Here is a 24,813-nt window from a genome sequence, read left to right on the forward strand (position 1 = left end):
TCGCTGACGAAAACAAACAGATGATTCAAGATCAAAACACACCCCTTTCGCCAATCCTGTCACTATCGATCCGTGAATTTTTATTTACATTTTTTCTGTTTACGTTTGACTGCGCCTGTTGTTGTCAATTCGATTTCGGCACCAACGTACACAGATATGCAGGTAAAATAAATTTTTTGGTGCGAATCGTTTCTCACTCTCGTTTCAATGGAGAATTTGGATTGGAAAAAAAATCCGGTATCATTTTTGTCATGGAACTTCTATGTGTCTTCTGTCTTTTTACTTGGCAAGTTAATTATTTGATTAGCTGTCGGAGAAATTTCAATGTTTGATAGCTAATGACGACGTTGTTTATAAAATAAAATCAGCTTCGTAAAATTGCAACTTTCCTTGATACCAAATTTTACATGAGTTTAATATAATTAATTTATTTTTAATTGTGTAGAATTTCACGTCTTCCTCTACAATGAAGTCTATTAAAATTGATCAAACGGAATTATTCGAATTATATTATAAGCTGGATCATTTGAAAAAATCTTTAGTTTTCATCAGCAAATAAATAATTATAAATAATATGTAATTATATTAATTATAAAAAAACATGCTTTACTTCCTCAGGAGATGCAGCTGTATGGAATTTGCTAACCTTTGAAGCTTCAAGTCCAATCGAAAATGGTGGTCAAAGACAATTTTGAGACGGAGTATTCTGACTCGGACCCTGGTGAGTCTAAAATAATCGCCTGTCACGCAACTGCCAAACCAGACCTGTAATTGTTCCATTTCTCACACCACCTCTGTCTAACTTTCAGCGCCGCAAGAGCCGGGCAGTAGCGCAGCCGAGTCCGAGGCGGCGCCCACCGACGAACAACAGGGTGAGTTTTTCTCCTAATTCCACTTGCGGATTCACGGACAGGCGCGACTCGTTTCTGCACTTGCACGGCGTCATTGTCAACAAAAATTATCATGCTTTTGTCTCACAGAGTCAAACATGAAAATATTTTGTTTTTTATTATTTCATTTATTTTTAAAGTTGTGCAAAATATATTCAATTAGTAGGCGCTTAAACATAATTTAAGAATTTTTTTGCGTAAAATACAAATAAGCTTAAAAGAATTAAATATAATTTATTGATGTAGAGGACGTTTTCCAGCTCTGGCATTTAAAGTCGTCTAGAAAGGTCAAGTTTATCTTAAATCGATAATTTTTATTGGGGCATTTTTTATTCAGCCTAGAATGAAGCCTAGTAAGCGCACGGAGTTGCGAGTCACGGAAGTCACGCACTCGTTAAAACTTGGGCTACTGCTTCTTGAGTACCTTTTCCAGACTGATAATTTTATTATGCGTCCACCACACACAGAGGACAACTGCAACAGAAATTTTTCACTTATCCATCTAAAACAAGTATTTTTTTTAATTATTGCTATTCCTATCAAGAGCAGCATTGAATTATAAAAAATTACATAATTTGGTGATTTAAATATTTCACTTTTTTAGAGCTGCGCGTTAAATTAAATCTTTATTCGAATTTATGTAAATTTTACCAGAGCATATTTTTATTACATTCATCAACTTTATTTTTGGCACGGAATGGGAAAATCCGAGCATAGCGCGCATTTGCACCCTCACTTGTAGGGTTTCCTCCACCAGTGTGTTTGCGTTATTTTGCACTGCTTGCAACTGACCACAGTCGAGGAGGTGGTCTTCCCTCTTTAAGTCGCCTCAGTGTCTTTTGTCTATACCAGTGAATCAGTGAATCGTTCAAATTTTCCTAGAGGTAATAAAACCACGTTTTTAAACTTCTAGACAAAAGTTAAATAACGTACGGTTGTAATTTGTATGCGCAAAATTAATCATTGTGTCATTAAAAACTTATCTCTCTCTCTCTTAAAACCTTGACTTAATTTTTATTCACAATCTGATTATCTCTTATCTTTGGGGAACTTCAATTATTCAAACCAATTGAAATTTTATGTTAAAAATTTTATAATTGATTTTAATGTTTTTTCAATTATGAGAGTACAATTTATTCACCTGCCCTTTTTGATAACACAGTAATTTCGGTTCAGGAGATAATGTTGCACTTAGTAGCACCTGCGCTGCTGGTGCATCTGCGGAGATAAGAGATAAGCTCTGAGCACTCTTATCTTTTAATGCCAAATTTTGCTGCGTCTGTATTTTTCCCTACATTAGTTGGCGCCTCTCTTTCTGCTCTTTTCAGATGTCGACGACCCGCAGCCCGACCCACCGAATTCACCAACTTTGGGCCACTCGGGCGCCTGCCCGTTGCCTTTGACTGCGCCCGAGACGCCGACTGAGGAACACCGAAACTTAGCCAGCCCTTTTCCAGACTCTTCAGCCGCCACTCAGCTCATCCACTCGTGCACAGATTTGGAGTCTGACGAGGAGGCTGCCGAACTTGAAGACGAGGCTGTCGATGTCCACACCCCAACCGAACTTGGTAAGAATTTTTTTTAGGACCTTTCAATATTAGGCTATATCTATATTTAATGATATCTTTAAAATTTATTGCCAATAAAATAAGAATTAAAAAAAAATCCAAACGAGGCTCTAACACCGTTGAAGAATTAAAAATAAAAATAAAACTCACTGACTAAAATCCCAGGTTGGTAAATTACTGGTAGACCACAAGTCGTCTTTTATTGTCCATATTTTCCAACGATGATTAGCTCTTGGTTTAAAATTTGTCATGAAATTCACCTGTTAACTTTCAATTTAGACTTCACGGATAATATTATAGCGATTTTCTAAATTGTATTATATTATTAAATTGTGAAATTTTAGAGGAAGACGTTGCGGAGTCTTCTGTTGCGCCGTCGCTGAAGGCTTTGGAGCCCCAGAGTCCGCCGTCAACTTCAACTTCGAGCAAGGACCAAACAGCAACTGTTCTGCCTTGGGGTGCTCACAAAGAGCGATCACCATACCCGTCTAGTGTGCACATTGACATGGACATCAAACCTGGAGAATATGTCATGCGAACTTTGTTCGCTGAGTTCACTGTACAGGCTGAGCGAAAAATCGAAGCTGTCATGGCTGAGCCTCAGGCAAGCAAAATTTAAATATTAATCTCCAATCGAAATAAATATTATTATAATATAATATTTTAAAGATTTTAACTATTTAAATCTTATAACAATTATTTTGTTATCAAATTTTTAACATTTATTGTCAGTATGTTTTACTTTTTTTTTGCAAACAAAAAATCATTATTATTTTTTTAAACCCTTTTTTGGAAGTTGAATTAACAAACCTACTAAAAGATTTAATTTTTAATAAGAGATTTAAATTTATATAAAAAATATCTGCAGGAGAAGCCTCTATCCAAATCCCTGCAAAGAGGTGAGGATGCCCCTTTCGATCAGTTGTTGGGAGCTTTTGGCTCGGTGGCAGAGCACTGCTTGCCGTCGCTGCTGAAAGCCCTGTTTTCTTGGTACGAGAGACAGATCAGCGTCAACTCGGGCACAACTTCGCCAGCCTCGTCAGCCGCCTCTCCCGAACAGAAACGAGTCACCACTGAATCCAAGGGCAAAGTTGCTGATTCTTCCGCTGCTGCCGAGGGAGACGTGGCCACAGAAAAGAGAGACCTTGCAGTTGAGTTTCTTTTCTGCTTGGTGCTCATAGAAGTCCTCAAGCAGCTTCCTTTCCACCCTGGCCAAGATGACTTGGTCACTTACATCGAAAACCTTGCATTCAGACATTTTAAATACAGAGAAAGGTACTTAATTTTATTCAAAAGTTGGTAATTTTTAAATTTTAAATTTATTTGCAGTGTTCAAAGTAGTCCCAACGCAGACAACATTCACATCATGGCTGACTTGTACGCTGAGGTCATTGGAGTTTTGGCTCAGTCAAGGTTCATGTCTGTTCGCGCTCGATTCATGGCAGAGCTAAACGCCCTGAGAGCCAAAGAACCCAGTTCTGCCACCACACAGTCTGTCATTTCGCTATTGATGGGAATGAAGTTCTTCCGAGTCAAGGTACAAAAGCATTAAAATAAACTCCGACGCCAAATCATTCCCTTCTCTTCAGATGGTGCCCATAGAGGAGTTTGAAGCTTCTTTCCAGTTCATGCAAGAATGCGCACAGTACTTTCTTGAGGTGAAGGACAAAGACATCAAACACGCCCTTGCTGGTCTATTTGTGGAAATCTTGATTCCAGTTGCAGCTGTAAGTCTATTGATCGCATGATATTGACTTTTTTTCTAATTCTGAGGTATTTCCTCTCCAGTCTGTGAAAAACGAAGTGAACGTTCCTTGTTTGAAGAACTTCGTAGACATGCTGTACCCACAGACTCTTGACATGTGCACCAAAAGTAAACACAGACTTGCAATCTTTCCTTTGGTCACTTGTCTGTTGTGTGTGAGCCAGAAAACATTTTTCCTCCAGTATTGGCACTACTTTTTGGCCATGTGTTTGTCACATTTGAAAAACAGAGACCCAAAAATGAGCCGTGTTGCGCTAGGTAAGATTCGAATAGAAATTTTCAAACTAATATTTTAATCCCCGATAATTACAGAATCTCTTTACCGTCTTCTCTGGGTGTACATGATCAGGATTAAGTGTGAAAGCAACTCTGCAACTCAATCTCGACTTCAGAGCATTGTGAACTCGCTCTTCCCCAAAGGCTCCAAGGCTGTGATGCCAAGAGACACGCCTTTGAATATTTTCGTTAAGATCATTCAATTCATTGCACAGGTATGGCTACTAAAGTTTTTGCTGGGAAAACTCTGAATCTAATTTGTTTCCAGGAGAGACTGGACTTTGCTATGAAAGATATCGTATTTGAATTGCTTTCTGTCGGTCGGTCAATCAAAGTGATTATGACCCCTGAGAGAATGAGTATAGGCCTGCGAGCCTTCCTTGTGGTCACCGACTCCTTACAGCAAAAGGAAGGGGAACCACCCATGCCAAGGACCGTTGGTGTGTTGCCATCAGGAAGCACCCTCCGCGTCAAAAAGACCTATCTGAACAAAGTTCGAAGCTTAATTAATATTTCAAATCTATGCACTAACAAGTTATTTGTAGATGTTGACTGAAGATACTGCAAGAAGTATTGGAATGTCTAACTACTTTTCGTATGTAAGACGAACTTTCGATGACATCCTCAGAGCTTTGGATGCTCAATTTGGAAGGCCCTTGATGATGACCAACACTCAAAATGTCAACAAAGTGTGTTTAAAGATAGCAAATCTAATCAAATTTTTACATTTCCTTTGTAATTCCAGGAACCCGATGAGTTAATATCTGGAGAAAGAAAGCCTCGAATAGACTTGTTCAGAACCTGCATTGCTGCCATCCCAAGGCTGATTCCTGACGGGATGACTGGGCCAGAGCTGGTTGATCTTCTCTCACGACTGACTGTTCACATGGACGAAGAACTTCGAGGTCTCGCCTATCAAAGTCTCCAAACTTTGGTGATCGATTTCCCAGACTGGAGGGACGATGTAATTCGAGGTTTCACCCAATTCATCGTCAAGGACATTCCTGACACATCGCCGCAGTTGCTGGACCAGGGTTTGCGGATCTTGCTTCAACTGCTCACCAACTGGAAAAACGCTCCTCCCGGCGCTCCCAAGAGTGGAGATCCCCTTCGAAACAATTCATTTATCACTCATGGAGCGGTAAGAGCACTTTTGTTAAAAAAATGGATTCATCAAAATTGAACAACTTTTCAGTCTTACAAAGTTGAACCACCGTGGGCGGTGACCAATGTTGTTGAAGGATTTGCTCTAGTCATGCTATGCCATTGTCGTCTCTCGGTGAGGAGATTGGCTGTCCACATTTTGAAGGAGGCTAAAACTCTGGTGTATCTGCTGAGTAACTTTTTGTAATAACATAAACATGACTTAATTTTTCTTGATCATATTAGACACAGCCAACTGCAGCTCTCCAAACCCTCCCGTCATCGACGTAATCGACAAATGCTGCGCTCAAGTACTTGAGAGATGCTACCATCTTTTATCTCCTGCTGAGAAAGCGGCCGCCATGTCCACCTCACACATAGATCTGCAGTGGATTGCTGACAGGAATTCTTCTGTTTGGACAGCTGGTACATTAAATTTTGATCCTTTGCAGAAGTTCCTGGAATTTAATATATTTCTATTACTAGGATACATTGATGAAAATTGCACCGCATCTCGAAGCTCGTCTTGTCTCAACTTGAGCGGTGTTGACCCATGGAGTGCTTGTTTGTTTGGGTTTCTAGAGGAGGGCAGAGTTGTTACCCAATGTCCAGCTGCAGTCAAATACGCGTGGCCTGTTGTCTTTGCCCGACTCAACACTCTCTTCACCGTTGTGGACCCAACGTGATTGAACCTGAATTAAATTTAATATGTGTAATAATGTAATTAACTTTTAGTCCCGTGAGTGACAACAGAGCTTCTCTGTTAAGAAGTTCAGCTCCGCCAAAACGACCAGCTAATGACAAAGATGTGCACTTGTGGAGGAATTATGTCAGTTTTACATTCCGGGTGGTTCCCACTGTTCCAAGTCCGATAGTCCGTTGCGCTTCTCCAGATCTAAGTTTGAGGTATTTGGAATTTAAATCAACTTTTTAATTATTAAAAATATATATTTTTAGTACCAGCCCAGACAGCCTGTTGGACAGAGTGGAGAGCAAATCGCCTGGCACCAGTATTATGGCTGGGATGGTTGGCGTCACAGGTGGCAGTTTGGCCAGCGGTGTCCTGGGCTCGAGCTTCTCTTCGTTCTCGTCAGGAACTTCATCTTCTTCAACTTCCTCCACATCCACGGCTCATGCTTCCCCTGGCGCCCTTTACAAACTTGTCGTTCCTTTGCTTAGATGTGAGTCAACAGACATTCGAGATGCAGTGGTCCAAGCCATTGGAAGGGTCAACCCTGAAGCTTTGAAGTATTAAAATCAAATTGATTGCAATTGATACATTTATTTTTCTTTAATGCCTTAAAGGGACTTGATGGAAGAATTGGTTCCTTATGTGAGAGAGGCGGTTGATCGAAAGCAGGAAAACATGCGACGCCGACGAAGAAGAGATGCTCTGCGTTTGCAGTTGGTCAAAGTTTTTGAGTTGGTGGCTGAACATGGCACTTTTGGCATTAGGTAAGTGCAATAATAAACTAAAATGAGTAATATTTAATTTCCTCTTAATATAGTCAATGCGTTTTGGATCGTGATTCGTCGAGTTTACACCCCACTTTTGTTGAGTATGTCGAAGGAGCTAGGCAGTATTTGGAAAATGAGCCAGACAAAGATTCGTCTGTTGTGAAAGAAATCAAGCTCCACTTCTGTGACTTCTTGCGAAAAATGCTGAAAAGCTTTTCAAGTAAACTTAAATTTTTTTAGTTAACCAGAAAATTAATAACCTATTTGCAGTGGATTCAAGGAGGATGCTATTGAAGCGAGATTTGCACAATAAATTGTTCTGGCTGCTGAACGGCTGGACCACCAAGTACACCGTCAATAACACAGCCGCTTTCAATAACAAAAATGCTGCACAAGCTTGCAAAAAATGGTAAATTTTCATAATTATATTCTGAGAAATTTTTACAGAAATGTTTTAAATAGTGTTGAATTGAACGAAGCTGCAAACCAATCCTCAGACGAAGCTTGCTCAGAGTTGGAATTTGCAGCTCTTCAGGCAATGTCTGCTCTGCTTTCGTGCGGTCCGTGCTTTACGAACCAAGGACTTTGCTATGAGGGAATCTTCTATCCCTGGCTAGACATGATGCTAGACAGTTCAATTGAAAAGGTAGTCGGATAACTAGTTTCTTTTGATTTTCTAAATCATTTTGTTTCCCAAGGTTTCTCAACTAGCACGAGACACAAGCATTCTGCTTCTTGAGTGCAACCCTGATGTTGGCTCATTGCTTGACTGGGCAATCGACCGCTGCTACACAGGCACCCCTGCAGTAGCTGATGGATGCTTCCTTTCTTTGGCTGCTATATTTAGCACAAGGTAAAATAATTTTTTTGTCTTTAAAACCTGATAAACTTGATTTTCCTTTTAGAGAGTACCCCTGTGACAGCTATGTTGCTGTGATCAATGTGACCCTGATGGCCACAGGTTGTCCTCGCCCTGAGGTGCATGAGGCTGCCCTTCAGCTTTTGCAAGTTTTGGATAAGCGATTTTTTGGAGCAGTGCTTCCTCTAGCAACTGATGGTAGAATCATAATGCATCTAATTTTTTAAAATGAAATCATTTTTTACATCAGGGTCTATGTATGGTCGAGGTCGTGAAACTCTGGACCTTCTCCTTTCCAACACATACTGCCGCTCACAGCAGTACCTCTCGAGACAACTCTCGCAGCTCCACCCCCAGCTCACCATGCCAATGTTCTCAGGTGAATAGTGAATATTATAAAGAGTTAAACCCTAGAGCATATAACTTAATATTTACTGCAGAGGTATCCCACCGGCTACAAACTGCTCGACCTGAGGTTCGGCAGCTTCTGCTGCAGTATCTTCTGCCCTGGTTGTACAACATGGAGCTAGTGGACCCAAATGTGCCTCCTGGAAATCCCCTCTCGTACTTCCAATGCTACAGCTCTGAAGTGCGTGGCATCTGCAATAATGGCAGACGTGAGGGATGGGGTTCAGCGGAGGCGACGGAAATGATTTTGAACAATGTCTTTTACATAACAGCTAAGGTAACAAAAGTTTAAATTTTCAATGAATTTGCTTGAATCATTCCCTGTTAGTTTGCTGATCATCACCCTAAAGAAGTTGAAGCACTTTGGTCCGCCCTGTGCGCCTGTTGGCCCAACAACCTCAAAGTCATTCTGCGATACTTGTTGATTGTGTCAGGCATGTCTCCAGATAAGCTCTTGCCCTACGTAAGATTATTTGTTTTTTCTATGCATAAAATAACATTTTAAAAAACAATTTCAGGCAAAAAGAGTGGCTGTATACATAGCCAGGGCAAGACCTGAGAGGTTATTGGACGAAGTTACTGGAGAGTTGCAGGCAGTCGAGACCCTAAACTGTCTGATCGAGCGGACAGAAACACCACCCTTCTACCGACTGACCTCCATGCGCAAAGCTTCTTCACACTCGGATGGTCCTGGAGGTGTGGGAGGCAACCAAGGTGATTCCGCTGGCGCAGGAGGACTGCGAGTTGACATGGCTGTGGAGAAAGGAACAATTCACACCAAGAGACACAGTGGAGAGGAGCACATAAAAACAGGGTAAATATTCCAATTTGTAAAGTTTATATTCACTCAAATCTTTGAATAAATTCAGCACCTCAAAATCGGACTCTGCCTTGAAGGCCATGGGAGGCTACGCTCCACTTACCCGCAATGAAAAATCACGCACCATCAGTGGCCCAGCTGTAGCTCCTATCCTCATGCAGACTGATGAAGGGGCCACTTCTCCTGCAAATGCAGATGTAATTTATAAAATAATTTTATATATATACTTTTCTAAGCAATAAATTTTAGGCTGCAGATGGAAACGAGTCAGGAAACCCTACAAATTTTGAGTCTGCCTCAATGCCGTATCCACTACCAATGCCGGAGTTTGGTGGCTATTTTGCACCTCTAACAGAATTCCTCCCTGATATATCTCAACCTATTAGTGGTTTCCATAGGTTTGATGCTACAATATGGAATTTGGTAGTAATTAATTGTTTTTATCAGGTGCAATTTGGCCGTCATGCTGTTGGCCGACGTTGTGATTGACGGAGTTGACGTTGATTGGTCTATCCATGTGCCATTGATGCTGCATATGGCCTTCCTCGGGCTGGACCACACCCGCCCTCTGGTTCATGAGCACTGTCGGCGCCTTCTTCTGAATCTGCTGCTTGTCTTGGCTGACCACTCGGACAGTTTCACTGTGGCCAGAACCCTCTTGAACTGCAAAACGGCCGGTCTGGGCTTGGGCTTGCCAACGCCATCTCTTCCAGTCATTGTGCACAATTTTACAGGTTTGAAATTTGGAAAGAAAAATTGGGCTAGGGAATTTAATTTAAAAAATTTGAAATTCCAGAGCCACATGCTGAGTTTGACGCATACCTCCAAAACAATGGAGGCCAAACCACCACGCCTCAAGGCGATTCTCTTACTTCATCAGGTCAGTAATCTTCATAAATTTGCATTACAACTTTTTTTTTAATTCTTGTATCTGTAATTTAGAATGTGGTTCAGTGACCCCGCCGGCTGTGATTGTGACTTCTGAAGAAAAGGCTCCATGGAAAGCTTCAAACTTGACAACTCCTGATGTTGTCAAAGCTCTCATTTGCTTCTTATCGTCAAGGTTTTAAAGTTTGTTTAATGAGATTTGGAATAGCTCCAATGTTATTCATTCCAGAGGGAACCAGCCTCTTTGGGGTTACGAGGACATCACGGCTAAAGTTTGGACAATCCGAAGCGCTGAGCAGATGGATGTCTTTCTTCAATACATGTTGAGAGTTTTCCGTGAATCACTTCCACACGCTCTTATAAGCGAAAGATGGGCGCAAACTGCTCTCCAGTTGGGCCTGTCATGCTCTTCTAGACACTATGCAGGGCGATCTTTGCAGGTAAGAACGATTTAAATTTGCATAATTATATAAAGAAAATTTAAAATAATCCATCTTTTAAAATGTTCAGCTCTATCGATCACTGCGAGTTCCGATCACTTCCAGAATGCTATCAGACATTCTCTCTCGACTTGTGGAGACTGTCGCTGAGCAGGGTGAAGACATGCAGGTCAGTTCAAAATATTGTAATAAAACAGCTTGACATGATAATATGAAATTTTACTTAGGGTTATGTGACGGAACTGCTTCTGACGTTAGAAGCTGCAGTCGACTCACTTGAGTCTGACTTCCGTTCGCTCGATCTGATGAAGGAAATCTTTAAATCTACCCCTAATCTGAACAACAAGGACCAACTCAGTTCGGTTTCAAGCTCAGCAAGCAGCAAAAGAAATGCTCAGACAGTTGGGGTGGCGCAGGGAGCAACAATTGCTGCAGCTGCTAGTGGCCAAGTTAGTGCCTATCAAGCCATTTCAGCTGGTGTGGCACCTCACATTACGCAACTTGGTCATGGTCGCAGCACCAGCTACTCTGTTTCCTACGGTCTGAGGAAAACTTCTGGGTCACCAGCTTCAGAAACAAAAGGTAAAATATGTGAAAGGGATTTTAAATTTTATTGAATATTTTAACGTTGTGTGTGAGTGGAATATTTATTTTTTCGTCAATTTTTTTCTAGGCCGTGGAGGAATTACCGAGGAAGGCGTGGGTCGTAGTGTGATAGCCAGTGGGCCATGTGCAAGCAAGATTTTCTCCAGCAACCTTTCAAGGTCGCGCTCAGCTCAATCATTGAAACTTCTAGGAGACCAAGCAAGCCAAGACGACAAACTGACGATTCTAGCGCAGCTATTCTGGCTGGCCGTTTCTTTGCTGGAGTCAGACTTTGAGCATGAATTCCTGCTGGCACTTCGACTTCTAAGTAGGGTGCTGCACAGACTACCACTCGACAGGCCAGACTGCAGAGATAAGGTAAGATGGAGGAAAAAAAATCCCAACAACTTCATAATCAATTTTATTAATTATGATGCTTAATTTTGTTGTTCCAAAATAGATAAGTAAAAGTTTTGATAAATTGGAAATGTTTTGTTCTTGAAGGTTGAGAAATTGCAACAGCAGTTGAAGTGGAACGGAGGTTTCCCTGGTGTGCATTCCCTCCTGCTAAAGGGCTGCACACATCCATCCACCTATGAGCCAACTGTAGAGCTCCTCAGCAGATTCACTTTGCTCCTTGAGCTGCCTGTTGTGGACCCAACACTATCGTTGGCATTTCCTCTCAATGTCGTGGCTCTGCTGCCTTATCTGCTGCACCACTACGAAGACGCCAATGTGCTGTGCGTCCAGAGTGCCGAGAACATTGCACAAGTAAGCATTTATTTATAAATTACAAGGGTCTGATTAAAATTCAATCAGGTGAGTGCTGAGAAGAGCAAAAAGTTGGAGAATCTGGGTACGGTTATGTCTCTCTACAGCCGACGCACTTTCAGCAAGGAGAGTTTCCAGTGGACAAAGTGTGTTGTGAAGTACCTGTATGACACTTACGCCCACCTTGGGCTGAACATGCTTGCATTTTTGGTCGAAGTGAGTTGCAAATTTAAAGTTTTTTATTCAATCTGAACTACCTAACGTCTCTTAGGTGTTGGAGAAAGGCCCTGCATTAGTGCAGCTGCCCGTCCTAAATATCATCCACTGCATGCTGCACTACGTTGATCTGAACTCATCAACCTCGCGACCAATCAACAGTGACCTGCTGAGGGTTATTGCTAAATATGTTGAGGTATTTTAGTTGATTTTTTTCTTTTTTGCATATAATAAATGTGCATTTCTATTCAATCAGGGGCCACACTGGAAAGAGTCGCTGAAAATTTTGAAACTTGTCGTAACTCGGTCTTCGACCCTAGTTGCTCCACCGCTGTCTGTCCACCCGACTTATTGGGACAGCAGCAACCACGGAGTTTTGTCTCATCCTTCGTTTGCAGACAGTGAAGTTTTCATGAAGAAAGAATTACCAGGTCATTATTAAAAATCAGTGCTTAGAATTATTTCAATATGATTAATTTTAGGTCGCACAATGGACTTTACATACGACCTCTCCCAAACACCTGTGATCGGTCGGAGGTATATCGAACCCATCGCCAAAGAGAAAGCTGCTTCTGGCCAAGCAAATGCAATCCACATGGCATCATCTCCAAGAAGGTATATCGCTTTTAATATTTTTAGAAGATTATTAAACTGACAAAATTTTGCAGATCTGTTTCTCTCTCGCCTGCTGATAGTGGCAATATCGCTGGCTGGAAGAGGCCTTGGTTGTGCCAGGTAAAGTATCGTCAAATTTTTTGAAGGAGAATTAATTAAGAATAATTTCAGAGCCGAGTTAGAGAGTGTCTAGTGAACCTGCTGACCACATGCGGCCAGAGAGTCGGTTTGCCCAAGAGTCCCTCGGTAAGCTCAGGATTAATAATTTATGACTCAAATATTTCCCTTAATGGTTTTGGAAAACAAATATTATATTCTTTGCTCCTCATATTAAATGCTCTTTCTCATTGACTTGGAACTTAATTTTTTACAATTATTCAGGCATGGACTGTGTAATTTTCATAATTTTTCAATTAAACCCTTTGCATGCAAAGTCCAGGTAGAGTCTTGCTGTAACTAAAATTGACTTTTCTAAATGTATTAGGATGGTTATTTGAGCTCTCTAACGCTGAGCAAGGTAAATCTACTTGTGGGATTCGCTTAGGACGTTCATTAAACTTAACACTCCCAAACTCTTTGAGTGCAAAATCCCAAACAATTTGCACGATTGCATGAAACTGCTGCATGAATTGTGTTTCAGTTGGTTTTTTTATCCAGTGCTCTTCGGAGATTTCCCATGCAAAGAGTAGGTAGCAGCAGATAATTGTTTTTCATTAGGCCAAAAAGTGATGTCCATATATTAGTATAAGTAATACAAAATGTATTATAAGTTAACAAACACGCATCATAGATAGAACTCAATGCTGTGCAAATCTGCAACAACATAAAGCTTTGCTTCTCGATAATCGCAACTTGCTTTGTTAAAAACGCATCTGCTTATTTGACAAAAGCCTTCATGTGTTTTTTTTTTATAATTGTTTTTCACTTCAAATCGTTCATAGCTTTTGTCATTGTAGGTGATATTCAGCCAGAGCTCTGATTTGATGGAGCGCCAGTCAAGCATGGCCTCGTCTACTGAGGAAGTCTCCGCTCCAAACAACGATTTGTCTGGTGGCTCCAGAAGGGATGATGCCGCGGACCAATTTGGGGTCTTCAAAGACTTTGACTTCCTTGAGTATGAGAGTGAAAGTGTTGAAGTGAGTACCTATTTTCTTTTAAAAATTTCTTTACTAATTCCTTCTTTGTTTTAGGGTGAGAGCACAGACAACTTCAACTGGGGAGTCCGTCGCAGACCTCTTAGTGACGGTGGAACTGACGTCGAACTTAGTTCTCAGCCAGTCAGTGAAAATTTGGTCACTGAAAGGGAAACAACACCTAACTTGCCTCGTCATAGGGTACCTTTTAATAACAAAATAGGATAATTATTGTTGAATTTTGAATCAATTTTAGAGAGGTGCAGGTCACGAAGAGTCATCGGATGATGAAGTTGGTTCTGAATCTCCCCTGGATGAAGTTGGTCTTCCCCAGGACTATGCCAGTGGCAGTGGAGCTGCAAGTTCGGTGGCAAGTGCAAGCGGCGTTTTCCCACCTTCTTCTCTCAGCATCCGGGAAAGAACCCGACACGATTCAGGCACTCGTTCTGATACATCGTTAGTTTTCAAAAATAGATTTTAAGAATTTGGAAAGAAGTGAAAATGATTTTGTTCCAGTGGTTCAAGTGCTGGCGACCTAGGAGACGTCACTCCGTGCAACGCCTCGCCAAGCATTCCTGCGTTCAGGCCGTACACCAGAGGAGACGCCGAAGAGTCGTGGCGCCGCCACATTCAAGGCTTGTTGATGCTTGTACCCACCGCTCCACCTCTGCGGTTGTTCCAACTTTTAAGGAGACTCGCCCGCGACGTCTGCTTGAAAGCAACAGGCAAGATTTCCTTTTTTAAAATTTTTTTCAGACTTATTTTGCCAAAATCCAACCAGGAATAACCTTGGACGTGGGTCGTTTGCTGTCAACTCCGTGTCCAGCACTCTGCACCCCAGTAGGGCAAATTGCAGAGCTCCTGGCCAGCGGGAAAGCAGAACCGCCACTGGTGTGGTTCAGCTATGAAATATTAGCAACGGCTGGTCCTCGTCTTGCCGATCTGTTGAGATTTGGCGCACTTGAGGTACAGGAGCATTTGGAAACCTTCCTTGACAGACGAGATGCAGCCAACGATGTAAATTTAATATATATTTTTTCAAGGATCATGTATTTTTATGTTTTTCCTTTTAGAGTTTGAATGCCATCAGAACAACAATGAAACTGCATTTAGGCAATGAGCCAACAAATTCAACCGAAGTACCAACAAGCGTTTTGGTGGAGGCTGGCCGATCGCTTTACAAGCTGCTTTTTCAGCTTGTGTTGCTCCTAGAAGCGACCCACAAAATGGTCAACGCCCTTTCGACCACAGCTAAGACTTGTCAGGTTGGTTAAATTTGATTTTATTGCATCATTCAAAATTTTCTAATGCAATTGCTTATTTTTAAGAGTTGTCTCCTGAAATTTTGCGTAAGAGATGTTTATTATCCAGCATTCTTACATGGCCCTCAAATGATTTTTACGATTTTAATCTGGAGTGGTTATAGATTGTCTTCAAAGTAAATTTTAAACAAAATTTTAAACAAAATATTTCTATACACTTGAAACAAAGCAAGGCGCCACACCACATATCTTTCAAGTGGCTCACAGGCTTTTATACCACTTCCAAAAGTTCCATTCCAAAAATGATTTTTTTTTTGTTAATTAAAAGTAAATAAATTACAACAAATAATTACCTTGCATGTTAAATTTTTTGGCAGCTCACAGATCTGTCGTCTGAAGTTTCTGTCCTGGAGGGACACCTAATCGGCGCCTTGGACGATGGCGTTACAGCTTCGAGCAACTGGGGTGGCAGCGGTGGTGCCGACTCCTCCGGCACCCCTACCCCAACGCCAAGCCCTGCCCACAGCATGGTCGCAGTCTCCTCTTCCAACAAAGACGACTCGACTGTCGAGAGTGACGCTGACAAGATCATCGACCTGCTCAAGGACGGAAACTGGACGGCCGCTCTGGGCACATCTCGTAGATTCCGGACGTCCTTGCTCGGCACCGACGCAGTGCTGGCGCAGTACGAGGATGATATTACCACCATTCTGCACCTCTACTGCAGACACCTGTCCAAGGACAGACCTGGTTCGCTCATTTTTTTTATTATTATTATGAGGCTAACGGTTGACTTATTTACTTTTAGATATTTTTGTGATCACTCGATCCCCGAGAGATGGCAGTGAGGCCATTTCCCGTTTGCTGGAGGCCCTTTTCCAGATGTTGGCCGTCTTGGGCACCCTGGAGCCCACAGCACCAAGAAGCCCAGCACCCACAAGGGCCCAGCTGGACTCGCTGCTGCAGAGGACAGATTGCTGAGAGGCAGGTCATTAATTATTATACTCTTGAGTAGTTAGTTGCAAATAATGATTCGGTGATTTACACTTATGAATTATGTGGAAGAACGTATTTCAGATCTTGATATTTGTATCTTATATTCTCCAGAGTAGTATCACATTATATAAATAAATCATTTAAGAGCATGGTATATGCAAACAAAAATAACAGTTTATAAATATTTAAATTTAAAAATCCATATATATTATTTATTTTGGTGCTATTCTACTATATCGTACATCAAGTAATTATTTTCTGATTTATAAAAAATATGTGAAGTAGGTCAATTTCACAGAATAAAATCCTTAGGATTGGCAAGACCTGCCATGAACACATGCTCTGGAGTTGCTGGTGGCTCTGAAAAAATTATAATTTTAAATTTATTTTCATTACTTGATTTTACAATAGAATTTTAATTACTTAATTGGTAGTAGTCTCCTGGGTCACCAGCGTCCACCCTAGCTGAATTTAATGCAGCCGTAATCGCAAACAGCGTGCATATGCTCATGTTGAGCGGAGGCTCTCCCGTTGCTAAAATTATTAATTATTTCCTAATTTTTTTTAAATCTATAAGACGAAAGAGACCTTTTGACTGCAAAACGCCGGTAGGATTGTTAGAATTTTTCCTAAAATATATCCTGAAATCGGCAGGAATGTCCTTTGCTCCAGGAACTTTGTAGTTCTAAAAATTGTAAAAATAAATAATAATGCTTTGAGTGAAATTTAAGAAGTGAATGCTGACCCAAGTTCTGGTGTTCAAAAGACGCCCTGAGTCAGGGTCGTGAACGAGCTGCTCGGAGAGCCAATAACCCATTCCCATTACAAAGGCGCCTTCCATTTGCCCAACGTCCACCATTGGGCTCAAACTCTGACCTGCGTCCTCTAGCAAGTCAACGCGCAAAACCTTCCCGAGAATTTATTTATTATAGAAATAGAATTAAATAAATTCTTGCACAAACCTGCTTTTCTCCGGTTAAGATATCAACTTCCACTTCGGCAATTGTAACACCCCAAATGTTATAGTCCTTGACGGGGTCGTTTTTGGTAAACCTGAAACGTGGATCCAAAAGTTTGAGAAAACCACCGTTTAACTTAAAATCATACATGTAAGTTGCAGTGAGGTCTACGTTTTGGAAGTAAGCTGCTTTGACCAATTCAGGCCAAGTGGCTGAGGGCATTGTCGCCTTGACGGGCTCCAAACGCGCCAAGATCTGCTTACAACACTCCACTGTTGCCTGAATTTAAAAAAAAATATCATTAACGAAATCTTCAATTCTTACATTAATTCTTACAAAGCTGATAGTTTCGCTGGCCAAGCTGCTTCCAGTAACAATGGCATTTGCCCCGCTTATGGTGTTACTCGGCTTGACTGAAATCACCTCAAGAGGCACTCCGAGGGTGTAAGCAGCGACTTGAGCCACCTTTTTATTCAAACTTTCAATTTGATGAAACAAATTTTACTATCATAGCGGTTTACTTTTGTGTTCAGGCCCTGCCCCATTTCGATTCCGCCGTGAGAAATTGCCACCGACCCGTCACTTTGATAGACAGTCACGTGCGCAGGCCGATTTCCCCAAAAGTTGAAAGGGTACTGCATGGGCACCAGGGAAATTCCTTTCTTTTTCCACCGATTTTCCTAAAAAAAGTTATCATAACTTTATAAATAAAAAAATTAATGATTTTGTTACGGCGTTGAATTGTTGAATAGCCGCCTTCCTAAGGTCGAAATCCGCCTTGGACTTGAGGTCGTCGATCATTTGGGGCAAAGGGCTGTCGACAATGTTCATATTAGCCAGGCGCACCGTTAATGGGTCCTGCTTCGTTTTGCTCGCGATGTGCTCCATGATTTCCTCGATGAAAGCGATTCCGTCGGTGGAGCCTGGCCCGCGACACCACGTGTTTGGGGCCGTGTCTGTTGTGATTTGCTGCGTCTCGAGGACGAACTTTGAGGTGTCGTAGCAGTTGCTGAAGTACTCGCGGGTTGAAGCAAGTGGACTGTCGTTCAAATTGCAACCGGCGTCTTGATATACTTTTGCGTTTAAATACTGAATCTTGCCGACTTTGTTGACCACCACCTTTTGTAGCACCCGCGAAAAATTAAAATATTTGCAGAGAAAATTGATAACTCACTTCGTAATTGTTTCGAAGGGCGAATCTCTTTCCGGCCAATTCCATGTTGGTCGTTAAGGGCAAAACCATCCTTACCGCCCTGTTCAGTTTTTGAGAGGCAACGGCACAAGCACCTGCCAATTGAGCCGGTCTGGCGATTTTTGAGCCGTATCCTCCTCCGAGCCGGCGTACCGACACGTTCACCCTGAATTAAATTTTCAATATATTTAAAATATATTTTATTATTCAAGTATTTTCTCTAACTTGCTAGCCTTAATTCCAAGACACCTGGCGACCACAGCCTGCATCAGGTCGATCCACTGCGTTGGAGCAAAAACGTCAAAATTGTCGTCTTCTTTGGGCACCACCAGACACGTCTGGTTCTCCATCGTCAGGTGGTATTGTTTTGAAAGCTCGAACTCACCCTTGACTAGGGTAGATTTGGCAGCCTCCAAATCTTTACTCTTACAATGCACTGAATTTCTTTTTTTTTAACAAAAGACTTGATTCTTCTATACCATTATTTTTGGAGGCGTTTTTCTTCTCCGTGTGAATTCTGTTCCCCGCTTGGTGCAGAACTTCTCCAATACTCAGCACCGGTTTCAGGACGAGTTTCACATAATCGATGCTCACCAACTCGGCACCTTTCACAGCGATTTCTCTGGTTTTGGCCACAATCAGGCCAACTGCTTGTCCTGCATATTTGACCTTTCCGCTGCACAGAATCTGAAATGGATTGATTTTTATTATTATTCAATTAAGAAATTTTAGGGCCAAACCGGAATATCTATGCATTCTAAAAATCACCGAAAAATTGCAACAAAAATAAATAAATTTAGGTCGGTTAATCAATCCCAATTTCACAAGATTTGTTTTAAACATTATTTTTCGACAAAATATATATTTAACATCGAGGCTCAAAAACTTTTGGCGAGTCAACCCGTTCCAACGCTTTTTATCAGGATGCGGATTTTTTAATTACGATTTGAAGTTCACATAACAATTGGCCAACTTTCACATTTCAAAAATTCAACAGTGGGTTTTTAATAATCGCAATAGTTCAAACCTCATCCTCCTCTTCATAACCAAAGTCAAGAGGTGTGAATGTGTTGTATTGAGTCAGATCAGTTTGCTTGAAAAAAGCGACTACCCCAGGCAGAGCCTAAAATATTATTTTTTTATTAATAAACCTACAAATTTAACTAATTAAAACGCCAAAAACTATGATTTAATCAAAAAAAATTTGAATACCAAAGCGGTGCTAGAATCAATTTTGGAGATGGTGCCCGAGGCAATGGTGGTGAGGACGAAGGCGGCGTGCAACTCTCCAGGAATTGAGTGAATATCGTTGACAAACTCGGCTTCACCGGAGGTCTGCGCCAACGCTTCGATTTTGGGGATCGGTTTGTTCAATGGGTGCAGCGAAGCGTCCGTGTCAAATTCCTGGGTGCCACTGGACAATGGGCGAACCAGATTCTCACCACCGGACTTGTTTGCTGGACTTACCTTCAAAAAGTAAAAAAATTTATTAAAAAAAAAATTCCATCCAGAAATTTCATTAGTTAATTATTTGTGTATGTACCTTGCTCTGATCAAGGCCGAGAACAAATTTGTAGAAAATGGCCTGCGTCAAATTTTTCCTGTACTCGGCACTAGCGTCCGGCAGAACCATGTTTGGGATCACTTGGAGGCCGAGCTCTGTGATCGCAGCGGAAAGCGTCAAATTGTCCAAAAGCGGCTTCCCGACCAACAGGGTTTCAATATTTGTCGCGTGAATCTTAACAAATTAAAGACAACTTCAGCAAAAAAGCAAGACAAAATAATTAAAATTTGTACAAAATCCGGGCTGATTCCGCCGTAGACGATGCTGGGCTGCCCAACCACCTTCCACGTGGTGGTGTTCTCGAATTCAAAACAGAAACCAGCGTTGACGTAAGCGTGAGCGTTTTGGGCGCGCGGCGTGATTTTGAACGTGCGGAATCTCGTGTTGCTGTTTTTGGGCGTGAATTCAATGCTGGCGATAAATTTCTTGTTCATCTCGAAAACCAGGTAGTCAACCAGGGTGACTTTACTGACAACCCCAGAGGCATCCACTTTGAAGAAAAAATTTTATGTTTTTTTTTTAAATAATTATTATATTATCAATTAACAAGGTTATATACTTATGTTGAGTTTTGCGCCTGCTGCCTCAAAAATGGTGAAAATGTCAGAGGGAAATTCACGGTGAGCGTGCTTAATTGACAAGCTTCCAGCCAGGGTTCCAATCTTATCAATAGAAAAGGTTATATGAAGAAAATTAATGAATAATTTCGTTGTAATAATTCTCACATTTCTGACGGGGACGTTGGCAATCCAGTCGATGTGGGTTCCAAGTTGGTTTAAATAAGTGAACCCCTTGTCCGTAACACTGTCAAAAAACTGCATTGCGTCGGTCAGGGTCACGTTTCCACCCACAGTAATCAAGTTGGGCTTTTTGTCAATTGTACGCAATTCTGGAACGCGCTTCACATCCACGTAGGCCAGAATGCCCTCGCTCCGGTAAACTCCTGCGTTTCAAAATCGTGATTTAATTTTATCACGGTCAAATTTGTGTTGAAAAACCTTCAGCCGTGTTTCCAGCAACAAGTTTGTATGGCACGTCGCCTATGCTAGTGAGCGCCTGTTGGAGTTCAATCAAAGTGGTCACCGTCCTCCAAGTGACGGCACCAGCGCAAAGGTCAACAGACTTTTGGATCTTTTCCTCACAACTTCTTCCAGAGCAGGCCTCGTTAGTTTTTGGACAGATTTTGTACAAATCCTTTAAATTAAGTTTGTATAAGAAATCAAAGGATATAAAATAGATAAAAAGTTTAGCTCTAACGTCTTATTAAAATTTTTCTTTTATAATTAATTCCAAAGAAGATGAAATATTAAAATTTATATAGATGAAGTTTAAATAAGTACCTCGATGTCGGCGCAGGCGGCCTTGAGTTGTGGGGTGGCGTCGGAGGCGAGGGCCTTGAAGGCGTCCAGGATGGGTCTGTAGCCGGTGCAGCGGCAAATGTTGCCGCCGAACGCGTTTTCCACGTCGGCCATCGTCGGCGCCTTGCCGCCCTCCAGCAGACTACGCAACCCTCGTTACGATCGAACCGGAAACGAGTTTTAAAGAAACTTACCTGTACATGTTCATGACCATGCCGGGCGAGCAGAAGCCGCACTGGGTGCCGTTGAACTTGGCCAGCTGGGCCTGCGTCTTGTGGTAGCCCTTCTGCCGGTCGCCGATGCCCTCCACCGTCCGCACCTCCCACCCATGGCACGAAAACACCCTCACGAGGCACTTAAAATAATAATAAATTAAATATGAAAAAATTTTGGGAAAATTTAAATCAGTTACCGAATTGACGGCCTTGGTCTCCCGCTGCTTGGAGACGGGGTGCTCGATGGTGGCAGAGACGATGCACGCGCCGCACCCTCCCTCCTGGCACATGAACTTGGTGCCTTTCAAATTGGCCACATTGCGGATGAAAGTGTTCAAAGACGTGTCTTGAGGAAGTTGTTCAGCACCGACTTCAATTATTAAGAATAAGTGAGCAGGAAAAAATGTTTAATGCATATAAAACTATATTATACTATGACCAAAATCTGTGTGTGGCAATGTCATTTTTTATTAATTTCAATTTAATGTAGAGATTTTATACCTAATTTTATTAATTTCCAAAATTAAGATAAGGAGAGATATATTGTTTACTTTGATGTCCTAGAAAAAATAGATGCATTGATGTGATAGAGAAATGTGAAAATTCATCAAAAAGGATGATCTAAAATTTTTTTTAATTTATGCGACTACATAAAGCTAGAATTACCGGAAAAATTTCTTCCATTGATGGTGAATGACACTTCATTGGTTGGCTCAACCTCCGAAGTGGAGCTGAAAATAAATTTTGTAATTGTTTATTGCTTCTAAGAAAGTAGAAATGTGCTGGAAAAAAGGAGCTTAATTTAGAACGTGCATAAAATAAATATATTTTTAAGTATCAATCTATCTCACTTGGATTTAAAATAATTATCACGCCGTATATTATGCAACTAATCGAATGCAATAGAAAAGTCCTGCAATTTTAAAATAAACTTTCCCGTCGCCTTCTGCATGAAATTCAAATACATACAACAAACTGGTTCATCAGGTGGCAAGTTATATATCTGTGGTCAAATACTTGCGAGTCATCAAACGACAGAACTCACGTGAGTTGGCTAAGAGTTTTTTTCTTGCGCCGTGCCCTGCATGCGTATCAAGGTGAGAGAGTTTTGCCTTTTTTTAACTGGTGAAAAACAATCTGCATCACGTGCTCTAGAATCATGTCGTTTCCTCTGTAACCCACAGCTCGCCCAATCCACTGAATTTTTCATTTTATTTTAATTTTGTTTTCTCTCGCATTTTTTAGATTTTTGATGTTATACAAAATTTCAAATTATTTATTAACCTATCAATTTACTTGTTTATTAATATGAACGGGAAAAAAATATTTAAAATTTAATGGTATTATGTAATAATGATATTAAAAAAATTTGTCCCATTGAAGTGCAAAACTTGCCAAAGTTAATTTTAGTATGTTGTATGTTAAAGATAGAAAAAGCCAAGGAAATTTTCTGATGAAGAATATTTTAACTAATTATTGCATTTTAATTACAAGGTCAAAATAAAATCATTGTCTTTCTAGTATATTAGTGATTTTTGTTAAAAAAAATTAAACAAGAAGAAGAATAGGATTAAAAAGAGCAAAATGATGGCGTGAATCCTTGTTCTGATCCAGAGATATTGGATAATTTTGTGTAAATTTAATTAAAACAAAAATAATTAAGCGATTATAATTATTATTTACAAATTTCTCTTGTTTTTACTCATTTTTACTAAGATTGAAATTATGAAATGTTTCAAACCTTCCAAATATGGCATTCCACATGGTGCCCAGACGAGATGAGTGTTATAGGTCGCAAGAACACTGGAGACTGACCGCAAACTCGAGCCTTGCTGGAGATTTCAACGCGTGCAGTTCAGAAAAGAGCGTGCGCCGCGAAAAAGGCCCCTTCCACAAACAATAGGCGCTAACGCATCTCCATACCGCGACACTTACATCTACACAAAAATAATAAAAATAATCATTAAAAAATTTGACAGATTTTTTCTAATATCTAGAATTATATTATGCTTTAAACGTGAGCGATTTGAAGCAAATGAAAGTTGAAAAATGGAATTTTGGCCGAGGCTTTAATTTGAATTCAGAATGATGATGATATTGATTATAATATATTAAAGGAATCCCCCAATAAACCAAAGCTTGCCTTTCGCAAAAATTTTTAATGTTATAAGATGCAGTTCTTGAAGAAAAATAAATTTTATTTTATTTTTAATTATTCCATTCAAAATTTTATTATATCGCAATTTATAAAACAACTTAATAAATTAGTAGTATTATAAATAACAAGTATAATTGGACAAAAAAAACTAATATTTTAATAAACATAACATTTGGTTACAAAATCATCAAATTAATATGGATCCGTTATAATGCAAGAAGCGTCACAGCTTGAATTCCTTTGGGCCTGCAACTGCAAGGCCAGCCAGATAAAAACGTGTTCGGGAGTGGTCTCTAAAAACGTCTAATACGTGACTTTATTTATTTTTTAAATATCTATTTCTACCTAATTGGTAGTAGCCTCCAGCGTTAGCAGCTCTCCTATAGATAAAATTATAAATTTTTTAGAGTTTTTTTATGATCTTTTCAATGCAAATCTTATTAAAGTGGCAGGATCTTTATTTGTAAAATCAGCTGGAATATTGTCGCCGTTGTGACAATCCATATGATCCATATGTATAAAAATATAAGTGGAAATGCACATAATGCAAAAACCTGATGCGCCTCAGACGAAACTCAGCATAATTTCCATAAAAAAGCAGCCTCGCCTTTAATTAATAATCAAGGGACATTCGGACCTTCAGCAAGCTAATAAAAAGAACTCACACTACTCTTTTGACCACAAACCTCATGTTTCATTTGGCATGTATTTAGTCAGGAATCAATTCCTTGCAATATCTTTTGCTCCTGGAAATGTATAAAAAGAAATTATTTTCATTCTTTTTTATTATTAATTTAAAAATAACACAATGCAGCCTTAACTAGTTTGGACCAGCTAGGCGTCCATGAGAATTGACACTTCGATCGATGGTTGGCACTGTATATTGTTGTACAAGCGACTGAATTGTTTTTTCTTCGTGATTTTTTTTTTCCAAACTACCTCCTACGTTTTTTACTTGACAGAAACAACTTGGAGCGGCACTCCTGCAGAATGTATGGCCAGCCACACTGGCGACCTTTTTATAAAGCGGAAAATATTTTATTGCCTTTGATAGCAAAAGTTGTCGTGTTTTATTGTTTCACTTTGGTGTTGGCCCTTTTTATTCCACGGCAGAGATTAATGAACATTTTGACGATTTGGGAAAAAAGCACCATTTTGTGTAAAAAGCTTTTAACCATCAACTTTTAAATGAAATAAACAAAATTGCACATGTAACACAAATATAGAATTGTAAATCAAAGTTTCATTATCATCATAGACATAAATCCAGTTTT

The 24,813-nt window shown here is 40.5% G+C and overlaps 2 protein-coding genes across 4 annotated transcripts; one reads left to right on the forward strand and one right to left on the reverse strand.

The window, feature by feature from the left end:
• The first annotated feature begins 25 nt into the window (after nucleotides 1-25).
• On the forward strand, nucleotides 26-16,326 carry LOC132202918 (protein furry). Its single transcript, XM_059630231.1, is given in 52 exon segments — nucleotides 26-162; nucleotides 619-721; nucleotides 810-872; nucleotides 2,219-2,458; nucleotides 2,803-3,062; nucleotides 3,327-3,733; nucleotides 3,788-3,995; nucleotides 4,048-4,185; nucleotides 4,247-4,481; nucleotides 4,536-4,714; nucleotides 4,768-4,992; nucleotides 5,045-5,188; nucleotides 5,245-5,836; nucleotides 5,889-6,068; nucleotides 6,129-6,324; nucleotides 6,378-6,548; nucleotides 6,600-6,890; nucleotides 6,948-7,097; nucleotides 7,151-7,320; nucleotides 7,371-7,509; nucleotides 7,563-7,746; nucleotides 7,799-7,953; nucleotides 8,006-8,157; nucleotides 8,210-8,338; nucleotides 8,400-8,644; nucleotides 8,696-8,830; nucleotides 8,886-9,181; nucleotides 9,237-9,384; nucleotides 9,437-9,585; nucleotides 9,635-9,921; nucleotides 9,984-10,067; nucleotides 10,130-10,250; nucleotides 10,305-10,515; nucleotides 10,586-10,684; nucleotides 10,743-11,097; nucleotides 11,189-11,478; nucleotides 11,605-11,871; nucleotides 11,920-12,087; nucleotides 12,143-12,283; nucleotides 12,344-12,518; nucleotides 12,570-12,702; nucleotides 12,756-12,822; nucleotides 12,874-12,948; nucleotides 13,343-13,387; nucleotides 13,659-13,838; nucleotides 13,893-14,036; nucleotides 14,092-14,291; nucleotides 14,352-14,560; nucleotides 14,617-14,852; nucleotides 14,909-15,100; nucleotides 15,475-15,847; nucleotides 15,906-16,326. Coding segments are annotated over 51 exon segments (9,855 nt in total). The 5' UTR covers nucleotides 26-162; nucleotides 619-672; the 3' UTR covers nucleotides 16,079-16,326.
• On the reverse strand, nucleotides 16,278-23,221 carry LOC132202921 (uncharacterized). Of its 3 annotated transcripts, none has more exons than XM_059630244.1 (24): nucleotides 23,123-23,221; nucleotides 22,048-22,112; nucleotides 21,579-21,751; nucleotides 21,361-21,521; nucleotides 21,149-21,308; nucleotides 20,807-21,002; nucleotides 20,534-20,751; nucleotides 20,368-20,470; nucleotides 20,042-20,298; nucleotides 19,788-19,982; nucleotides 19,457-19,711; nucleotides 19,272-19,367; nucleotides 18,724-18,931; nucleotides 18,470-18,662; nucleotides 18,227-18,410; nucleotides 17,785-18,171; nucleotides 17,574-17,732; nucleotides 17,389-17,517; nucleotides 17,201-17,331; nucleotides 17,056-17,146; nucleotides 16,839-17,000; nucleotides 16,682-16,778; nucleotides 16,517-16,627; nucleotides 16,278-16,453 (listed from the first exon to the last, which is right to left on the reverse strand). In XM_059630244.1, exons 1-24 carry the CDS (start codon nucleotides 23,143-23,145, stop codon nucleotides 16,386-16,388), a joined length of 3,822 nt encoding a protein of 1,273 aa, XP_059486227.1. In that variant the 5' UTR covers nucleotides 23,146-23,221; the 3' UTR covers nucleotides 16,278-16,385. The 3 variants fall into 3 exon arrangements, with proteins under 3 accessions (XP_059486227.1, XP_059486228.1, XP_059486229.1); XM_059630245.1 differs by lacking the exon at nucleotides 23,123-23,221 and adding an exon at nucleotides 22,351-22,372; XM_059630246.1 differs by lacking the exon at nucleotides 23,123-23,221 and adding an exon at nucleotides 22,233-22,284.
• Nucleotides 23,222-24,813: the final 1,592 nt, after the last annotated feature.

The sequence above is a fragment of the Neocloeon triangulifer genome, unplaced genomic scaffold (genome assembly GCF_031216515.1).
Source record: "Neocloeon triangulifer isolate White Clay Creek 2 clone unplaced genomic scaffold, ASM3121651v1 ptg000017l, whole genome shotgun sequence".
NCBI lineage: Eukaryota > Metazoa > Arthropoda > Insecta > Ephemeroptera > Baetidae > Neocloeon > Neocloeon triangulifer.